Source organism: Tupaia chinensis, unplaced genomic scaffold (assembly GCF_000334495.1).
Source record: "Tupaia chinensis unplaced genomic scaffold, TupChi_1.0 Scaffold144991_2, whole genome shotgun sequence".
NCBI classification, from domain to species: Eukaryota; Metazoa; Chordata; class Mammalia; order Scandentia; family Tupaiidae; genus Tupaia; species Tupaia belangeri.
In genome coordinates, this window is record NW_006204851.1 from 2242476 (window position 1) to 2252891 (window position 10416).

Here is a 10416-nt window from a genome sequence, read left to right on the forward strand (position 1 = left end):
AAAAATGATAGAAACTATACTTCTGTAAGATAACTTGTTATTGATGTCACAGCCATTTATGATAGTCTCACTAAGTGAAGCAGAAGAAAAGCTGGATTTGACTAAATGACCACCTCAGGTATGGTAAGTAATTATTTGGGGAGAAATTATTGTCAAATGGGTCTTTATATAGTTTATTCTCTTGATAATTTTCCCCTGGATCTGAGCTTTATTCTTCAACACCTCCTCTTGTTCTTCTCCCTGCCTCCACCCACAATTTTGGCTCTTCTCCATGTGAAACACCAATGCAAGGGATGGAGATGGGAATCAATTCAAATAACAGAAACTATACTGTCAAAAGCTAGTTTGGAGGTGTAGTTGCATTGTCTGAAAATTCTTCATTTCATTTACTCTAATCACATACAAGACTTTAAATAGATTCCTCCTGGTGTTGATATTGAAAACAATAGGTTGACACCTTTTTCTTTACTTGGCTACACACTATAAATTTGAACTCTTAGGCCTGTAGCTAGAGCTGTTTCAGGTCATATGTTCAGAGTCTAAATTGGGAAAACCTTTGTGCTGATGTTGGTAAAAATCACTCTTGCCCAGCAGATTATCACTCAGTTATGAGGTGTAAAACGATGACCATTTATGCATTATTAGCTTCAGTTTTAAGACTTATTTATTTATTCATTCATTTATCTTCATTTGACCAGAGAGAGACACACATATGCATGTATGTGCGCACACACACACACACACACACACACACGTACACACAGAGAAAGTGGGAAAACAAGCCACCAAGTCCAGGACTTGAACCATGGTTTGCCATGTGGGAGTGTCCAGGGCCTTAACCAGCACACAACCTGCTAGTCCCTGGACTTCATTTTTAAACTTTAAACTTGAACCTTTGTATTCTGTAAAGAACTCTTAAACTGTGGAAAATAATTTGTATGTATAAATGCAGCTTTCTTTGAAGACAGTAGAATTGGGATCACATTCATAATTTCATGAATCCACTAGAGTTGTTATGTTACATATTTAACATAAGTTTACACATGCAATTCCACTGCCTCCAATGAATATTAAAACTGCAACCTGAATTAGGTTATCTAGACCTAAAATTGCTTTTTTTTCCTGAAAGCAATTAATTAAAATGAAGATGCTCTTATTTTCAGATTTTAACACCTCAGCAAGATGTAGTTTTTTTGATAAAAATATTTCAAATCCAGGCTTTTATCTTAGAAGAGCTTTGAAAGCAATGATGATTAAAACTATCAACAATAGATAGGACCCTATAAATATACCAGCTAATTATTTTTTGTTGTCAATGTATGAGATGTAGTGACTATTGGTTAGAGTGCAGTAGAAGATTTTTTAAAAACAGTACACATCCTAAATACTAATTTCAATGCTATCAAATTTTTAAAATGTAGTTAACTGAAAAACACAAACACAGGAAAGGAATTCATCTAACTTAGCAGATATAACATATGCTATGGGATAAATATCTCATTGGCACACATTAAACTAACACATCTCTAGGAAACACAAACAAAAAAACCTCAACAGCCCCCATAATAAGAAGTTGTAATGTTTAAAATCAAAAGAAAAAAGCCAGTTATACCTAGAAACCACAAGCTGACAATTCTTTAGAGTCTGTTCGGCCTCCCTGTGATACTGTTCATTGAACCAATGTGGGCAGCATGTAGCACTGAAGGGCAACAAAGATAGGCAGGTTAGTTTGCCTTTATCGCACAGCTGGTGGGGACTACTGACCACATCTCTCAACCCTGTGGGGAAATGGCATGAGATCCTGACGATGGTCAGGAATCTGTGTGGCAGCAACAGTAGCAAAGTGGCACCTGGAGCTTCAAGGAAGCAAGGGTAAGAAAAGCAAAGCAAAAGGGTTAAGCACCCGGCTGCACCTCTGCTGATTAGGGGCGATACCCCTTTAATTGGTTGTGAGATGGACTTAGTGTTTATAGGTATAAAAAGGCAAATAATAATAATAAAACAAAAAATGGAGAATGTGGCTATAAAAGATGGCGAAAATAATAGGACTTTCACTCTCCTATGGAGGTGATGAGGAAATCATATTCTATATATGTCACCTCTGAGAGAAAGGAAATTACAAATTTTCTGTTGAGTTCCAGAACAGGTGATAGTGGCTTGACTTAGAGCCGAGTTGTAACTTGTTCTTCCTGTCCATCACCCCATTTGTGCATGAGCAAGTCACAAGCCTCTCCCCAAGTTTCAAATACGTCCTCTGAGGAGTCTAAAAGTTTGGAATTTGAGGAGCAGATGCTGGATGCACAGTGAAGAGAGCTGGAACAGGCTAGAGGGCATTCACTGCTCTGAGCAGCGCCCCGGACTTCACCTAATTCTACCTCACTGAGGTTAATTTCACTTTGAGAACAGGCCTCTGCTTTCCCTTTCTCCATCTGAGAATATCTGATGTCCTGCCACATATAGTGCTGTTGAACAATTCCATCAGAAATTGTGTACATTGGCTCTGAACTGGGTTCAGACATATGACCATTAAACTTGGAGAACAGGAGACCCAGTTTCTTGAGAGAAGGACCCATGAAGGACCGTTTGCTTGATGACTCAGCTTTTGACTTCCCTTGGGTACCACTGGCTCGGGGCATGGTTCTGATGAGGGGTGTTCCATGGCAGGCCTTTTTCTTGCAGCCTAAATTGAAAGAGACACTCTTGGATTTGGCCCGAGCCCCACCACTGCCATCATTGGTATCATCCCTTTGAGAAAGTTCAGTGCTGCTAGTAGAAAAGCTTCTCCTTGGTTGTTTTCTATTTCCCAAGAGATCAAGCACTTCATATCGAAAGCTGGAGATGTCCTGCTTTAATTCCTAGAGAAAGAGAGGAGACACATTATGTCAAGAACCTTGGTCTTTGGTTTAAAGCAGGCACATTGGATATTCTTTGGAATGGTCCAGGTTTTGCCTTGTAGCAAATCACAAAGTTCACAAACTACCAGAGATATATACCATTTTTCAAGCAGAAGAAAGGTATGTTAATAATTATATGGGCACAGCTGCCAACTGGGAAAAATCATGCAATGGGCGAAGTTTATTTTCGAACCTCCCTACTAGGACCACATTGGCAAACTCATCATTACTAATGTCAACTAATGAAGTATTATATTAGGACACTGGTTTTCACAGGTATCTGCATATAAAAGAGCTACTGAAGGGAAAAAGCTCTTAGGACTGTAAGTTATGAAACAAAAGAAGAGATGTGAAAAGTCAGGTAATAAGACTGCTGTTTTAACAGGAAGCTCTGTTTATTCAAGTCCCTATGAGATATCTTCTATCTCTAACTGGCTCTTTAGATACTATTATAAATTGTCCCTTTAAAAGCCATTTTTTTTTTTTGGAGAGGTTTTTTCGCTATAGGGTGCGTGCGCTCGCCAGACAGACACAGAGAGACATAGAGACAGAAAACGAGAAATCACCCCCCAGGGGGGATGGTCACGCCACAATCCCTTCTCCTTCATTCTCCTCTCAGGATCTTGGGCACGCACGCACACGCCCCCGGCGTGAGTTTTAAGCCACCGGGTCCGGCACGTGAACCGCGGTCGACTACGTGGGAGTCCAGCGACATAGCCATTACGCTAACTGCTGGTCCCCAAAAAGCCATCTTTTGTTTTCTGTTTCGTTTTAGTTTCTGCTATTTGCTATAAAGGCATGTGCACTTGCCAAAGAAAGAGGGGGGGGCGTGAAAAATCACTCCCCAGGGGAGATGACCATGCCACAATCCCTTGTCCTCCCTTTGTCTCTTGGGATTTTTGGCATGCATGCACATGCTCCAGCCTTGATTTTCAAGCCCTCGGGTCCAGGACTCAAAATATGCAGTCAGCAATGTGAGATCCATCACCTTAACTTCCACATCAACTGCTGGTCCAAAAGCCACCTTTTAGAAGCTTAAATCTGAGAGCCAGCAGGTGGTGTAGTGCTTAAAGAACTGGACTCCCACACATTCAACTGCGGCTTGAGTCCCAGACCCAGAGGCTTGAAACTCACACCAGGCACATGTGCATGTGCACCCCAAATCGTGAGAGAAGGATGGAGGAGAAGGGATCATGGCATAGCCATCCCCCCTGGGGGGTGATTTCTTGCTTTCAGTCTCTGTCGCTCAGGTGAGTGCAAGGACCCTATAGCAAAATCTCTCTCTCAAAAAAAAAAAAAAAAAAAAGCTTAAATTCTAATCATGCTATTCTCCTGCTTAAAACTTGTTAGTAGCTTGTCACTGACCGTAGGAAAAAGCAGAAGTGCCATATAATGGACTATATAGTTTTTCAAGGCCTGGCATTTGCCAGTGTCTCCACTTTCACCTCTTCTTACACTTTTGCCAGGCTCTCTATTGTCCCTTTATGGACATATCGTCTCTTGCCTCTGGGCCTTTGCCTGTCATTTTCTGTCTAGAACACTCTTCTCCCCAGTTCCCCTTTATCTGGCTCCTCCTTCAAGCCTCAGTTGAAACATCACCTCTTCAGGAAAAGTCTATCCTCCCTCCCCAAATCCCATTATGGGAGGTCCTGCATTCTCTGTTTCCACATTGCCATGTACCCTGTCAGAATACTCACATATTCATCACCCCATATTATTGTTGTTTGTCACTCTTGGAGCTAGTTAGATCTTGCTCACCAGTCTACCCTAGTACTTAAAGCTTAGAGTGCTTGGCACATAGCAGGCCCTCTATAGAGGAGTTATGTTAGAATATTGGCCTTTCTGTGTGCTCTGGGTGTGTGTGGGGGGGATACACACACACACAAACACACACACACACACACACATATTCCAGAATAGGGTTTCTCAACCTGTTCACTGTCATGTTGGGATGGATAATTCTGTGTTTGGGATGGATAAATTCTGTGTTATGTTCTTTTCATTATAGGATGTTTAGTACCAACCTTATCTCTACCCACTAGACATCTGTGGCAACCAAAAATATCTCCAGACATAGCTGAATGTGCCCTGAGGGACAAAAATGCCCCTGGTTGAGAACCACTGTTTTTGGCTAATGCCAAAAATAGGAGACCTTTAATGGTATGAGTTCTTTAAGACTTCAGGTTTAGTAATAGATTTTCTTGGTCCTTTTACGTGGAGAAGGCCTTTAAATGTCCAGGCTTCTTCCCTTTGCCATCTTGGCTCTTACCACATAATTACTATGTCCTTGCCACATAATTTAAAGCATTCAATTCCCATGCTGAGAAACACTCAGAATATTTTAAAAATGCATACAGCACAATTATTTTGCTCGTAAAATGTGGTTACTATGTGATAGGCATTGATAAAACCTTTTCATCTACTGGATGACACACAATTCTAAGAGAGAGAATGAGAATTGTACCTATTTTTTGCTGTATTATAGGCAGTAAAATTTTTATCACCAGAAACTTCAAGCATGGTGAGAATGAGGATGATGCTTAAGAAATGTGAAATGAGAAACCACCCCATGATTAAATTACCTTAAAATTTTCTTCTGTTAGACCTTCATTTGTTTTGGAATTTCTTATCATAGCAGCCACATATCTTTTCTCTAAATTCCTGATAACTTCCTGGAATTAAAAAAAAATGAAGAAGCATTCAATTTTCTTTTCAGGCTCTCAGTAAAATAAGAAGCCTCCATAGGAAATGAAACCTGCTTCCACCATCTTTGAAATAGAAAATCCTAACAGGATTCAGCTATTTTCTGCAAAAAATTCAAATAAGTTAAATCTATTAGCTAAATAAATTATGGCATGTCCAAATTTTGTGGCAGAATGGGCAAGCAAAATCAAATTTACCCTAAAGGAAAATTTTTTTCCCAACCATAAGGTAAACATATTCACATTTATAGAATAATGAGAGTTGAATAAACTTCAAGTGGTCATAGTCAATATCCTTTCCCTTAAGGCTGGATTAAACTTAAATATTCCTTGTAGAATGAGTTTTTTCCTCCTTTTATAGTGTTGGAAGAGTCATTCTTCAGAGTCCCTAGTCTAGTGTGCTGATTTCCATGTCTGCTAGTAAATTAATTAAGATACTTCTCAGAGTCTATCTACACTTTCTTACAGGGATATCCTCTTTTAACTTAGCCTCCAGGGGAATAGCACACACACAGTCACTATAATTTATATTAGTGATGGTGATGATGGTAGCTACTATTTATGACAATGTGTCAGACACTGTCCAGGCAACACACCATGTATACCCATGCATGCATGGATTTTCAAAAAGTTCATGGAAAAATGCATGTTACAAAAAACTAGGCACAGAATTCAAAGTTCTTTTGCATCAAAATAAACTCATGCTTTGGGGACAGCAGGTGGCATGATGGTTAAGGCGCTGATCTAAACATGGCTGATCATGGTTTAAGTCCCGGACCTAGCAGCTTGAAAGTCATGCTGAGAGCATGTGTATTTGTTCCCCAAATCCAAAGAGAATGGAGTAGAAGGGATTGCACTACAGCCATCCTCCCTGGGTGGGTGGGTGATATCTCACTTTTTCTCTCTTCAGGTAGTGCATATGCTCTATAGCCAAAACCTAAACAAAAATAAAATAATGCTTTAATTCCCCCTTCCATGAACTTTTGAAGTATCCTTGTATATTCATATCACTCAATTTTCACAACACCATAAGTTACCATTTGTTAGTATCTGTATTTCACAAATGAAGAAGCTGAAGCTCAGTGTGGTTAACTGATTCATCTAAGTCCACAGAACTAGTATTAGAATGTTAGAATTCAATTCTCTTCAGTCTGGATTTCAGGGGCTATGATAATAACCAAGGCTATATCTATTACTTCGGTTACCATGTGAACTTAAAGTAGTTACTGAGATGCCCAGGAACCATTTCATGTGTGTGTGAGAACTATGAAGTACAAAAAGAAGGCAGTAAATCATGCCTATAATTCGTTATTATAAAAATAATAAGCATTAAAGGTGGGAGTAATGAGGAAAGAGTTACCTCTCAAATACTTTATTTTCTGTTACTTTTTATTACTTTTGACCTAAGTGAAACAAAGTTAGGAGAAGTGACCTGTAGAATAAGGATGAATTTCCTACAAGCCTGGAAGAACTTTTTTCTACTTTGGGTTTCTATTGATCAGGACAGTAAGAGATAGATTTCTATTATTCGTGATTTGCAAGGATTACTCTCAAAAGATGTTTCCAATATTTGGATACTTGGTTGTTTTCTGGCTGGTGGGAAGAATGGCCCTAATGTTTATTAAGTTAATTATATTTTTAAAAAGAATTACTATTTAATTTTATTTATCCTTATCATTATTTTTAAAAAATTTGCTAAAAGGCACATGTGCTCACCAGAGAGCGATGGAGAGAGAGAGAGAGAGAGAGAGAGAGAGAGAGGCAAGAGGAAAAGTGAGAAAACAAGCTGCCAGGTCAGGTATTTGAACTGCGGTTGGCCATGTGGGAGTCCAGTGCCTCAACCACCATGTGACCCTGCTGACCTCAGTTAATTACATTTTTAAAATACTGAAGTGCTTATCTATTTCTTTGTTTAAAGTCATGTTGTAATTTAGAAAGACCTAAGATCTTAACATTCAGATAAACTTTAATTTTATTGAAGTTAGTTTCCAATGTTACATATTACATACTTGCATATTTCTTATATATGCTATTACTCTATGCACTTTTTCTTCCCCACAGGTTTTATCCTTTTAATCACTTAATTTTTATTTTATTTATTTATTTTTAATTTGGAGAGAGAGAGAGAAGAAAAGTGAGAAAGCAAGCAGCCAGGTCTGGGACGCAAACCGTGTTCAGCCTTGTGGGAGTTCAGTGCCCGTAACCACCAAGCCACCTGCTGGCCCCATTAATCACTTAATTTTAATGGTTGTAATTATTTATTTAATGCCTTTAATCTCTGCTAGCTGATAAATTTTATATGGGGAGAAAGACAGTATCTTTCTTATTCACAGTGATTTCTCTAATGTGTAGCTTAATGACTAGAGCTAATATTCAAATATTTGTTGACTGTCTGATGAACCACATAGTCTATTTTACTTAACCTCAAGGAAGATAGCTTTCTTTTTTTTTTCAGAGAGATATTTTTGCTATAGGGCACGTGTGCTTACTGGAGAGACAAATAAATCACCCCCCGCAGGGGGGATGGCCATGCCACCATCCCTTTTCCTCCATTCTCATTTGGGAATTTTGGGCATGCATGCACACACATGCGCCTGCTGTAAGTTTTAAGCTTCCTGGTCTGGGACTCGAACTGCAGTTGACTATGTGGGAGTCCAGTGACATAACTACTGTGTCATCCACTGGTCCCCAGGAAGATACCTTTCTAAGTCATGGATGTTGCTGATCAAGCTGAGGCAGTGTTCAAGGGCTATGAACAAGATTATAAAACAGGAACTACTTCAGTCTTCAGTGAATTAGTGTTTCCAAGCCTCCTACCCCAGTCTGATGGGATCATGTCCAGACATAGGCAGAGTGAACTTTGCTTCTACTCCACACAACTGGCCAAAAACTATTATACTTATTCCCTATGAGGAAACTTTACCTGGTAATGTTGATTCTGTATCAGACTGTCTGCATGCCGTTCCTATAATTTAAAATGGACAGAACATTTATATTAGCAGTCTACTACTATCCTACTCACCCACCCACCCATCTGAATATAGTCCTAAATTTTAGAACTAAAAAATGACACAGGAGTTCCTGCCTCACAAACCCCCAAAGTGTATATAGGTTAAAGTGATTTTATGATGTCATTCTGAACATCATAATAGGGAACATCACAAAGGAGGGAAGGGAGGAAACGGTTTTGTTTAAAAAGAAACAGTTTTTCAAAGTCTTACTGTGAAGCTTCTCAAGTTGTGTCTTCTCCGTCTACCATCAGGGTCTCTTTTTGGGCAGAAGGTATTGTTGAACCAGTTACCAAGATATAGAAATGACTTGGGGCTGGGGATTATGTTGAAAGGTGGTGGCAAGGTGCCACCTTCATCAAAGTAACTCATCCAGAGCTTTGTCCTTGCAAATTTCCACTCAATATCAGCATGATCCTGTGAAAGACAGAAATTCAAGATTTGGGATGGGGAACTACAAAATGTACTTTCATTCTATACTTTCTACTTGATTCTATAAAAGACAATCTGTCATTAGTTGTGTAGATTTAAGTTACATACCCTGTGACCCTGTAATCCCACTTTTAGAAATACATTATTGAAATACTTGACAAAAAATTCATGTAAAAGGCCATTCACTGTAGCATGGCTAGTAATAGCAGAACAACTGGCAACAACCTAAATATCCAACAGTAGGATACTGGTTAAATAAATCTACAATATGGTTTACAATATAATTATTAAAATGTATGACATCTATAAACATATATATATATGTATATATATATATGTGTATGTGTGTTTGTGTGCATATATTTTTTTTAAGACTTCTGAGTGAAGAAAAAAGTTTAAACAGTGTAAATCACAATGTATTGTATATGTTGATCCCATTTATGCAACTGGAAAATCTCTTGTTTTATATGCATATATGTTCTAAATAAGTACACACTAAACTTTCAGTAGTAGCTATTTTTTTTAAAGGTGTGTATTTTTTTATTATTATTTTTTATTATCATCATAATCTTCTGTATATTACATTGGATTACATATAACTTTACAGTGTATTACATTTCTTTTTCAAAAAGGGAATGCCATGCATGTCAGTCAGTACAAAGACATTAATCTCCCCACTTCAACATTCGATATCTTTTCTATGTTTTCCCCAATCATTATTATTATTATTATAATTATTTTTTAAAACAGTCAATCACTTCTTCTCATTTTGCTTGTAAAAATACTTTGCCCATCATGAAATACTTCTCAGACCAATCCAGTTGGGAATACTATACATGTCATCATCAACAGGTAATAAGCCATATCTGTTTCTCACTAACGTCCTGCCTCTCTATTGTTCTCTTGGTATCTTTCTCTATCCTCTTCTCTTCACTTACCCCATTCCACACTGTCCTCTTCTCATTAAGTACCTTCACTGCTTTTATGTCCTCCAATTTTTTGCTCTCTATCATATTTAAAGAAATATAAAACTATTTATTGACCACTGTTCACCAGTATTTACAATAAAGTAAACAATATACAGTTGGGTAACATTCTGATTACTACAGAGTTATTGGTTTTCCTTGCTTCTGTTGAATCAGTAACCCAAATATTGAAAAGATTTGAGGCTTATATGTAAGGAATGAATTGGAGTTAAGAAAAGAAACATGCACAATAGTTTAGATTACAAATTTGTTCACTCATTTATGCCAGCAAGTCCTAAACTGCTAACATCTTTAACCACCTGATTAGGTTTCCATGAGCCAAATCTTAGACATTTCATGAATAATGACTTTTTAGTCAATAGAGCATAAGGATTTCAACCCTTTGTAATCTAAA

General features: G+C 38.1%; 1 protein-coding gene across 1 annotated transcript in view; it reads right to left on the reverse strand.

Annotated features, from left to right (window-relative positions):
* Positions 1-865: 865 nt before the first annotated feature.
* Positions 866-10416, reverse strand: part of TRPC5 (transient receptor potential cation channel subfamily C member 5) — a 235155-nt gene continuing 225604 nt past the window's right edge. Inside the window, exons 8-11 of the mRNA XM_006167735.2 lie at positions 8818-9021; positions 8520-8561; positions 5477-5566; positions 866-2855 (exon numbers count right to left, since the gene is read on the reverse strand). Of these exons, the coding sequence (XP_006167797.1) occupies positions 2163-2855; positions 5477-5566; positions 8520-8561; positions 8818-9021 (1029 nt within the window). The 3' untranslated portion in view covers positions 866-2162. The remainder of the gene's footprint in view (positions 2856-5476; positions 5567-8519; positions 8562-8817; positions 9022-10416) is intronic.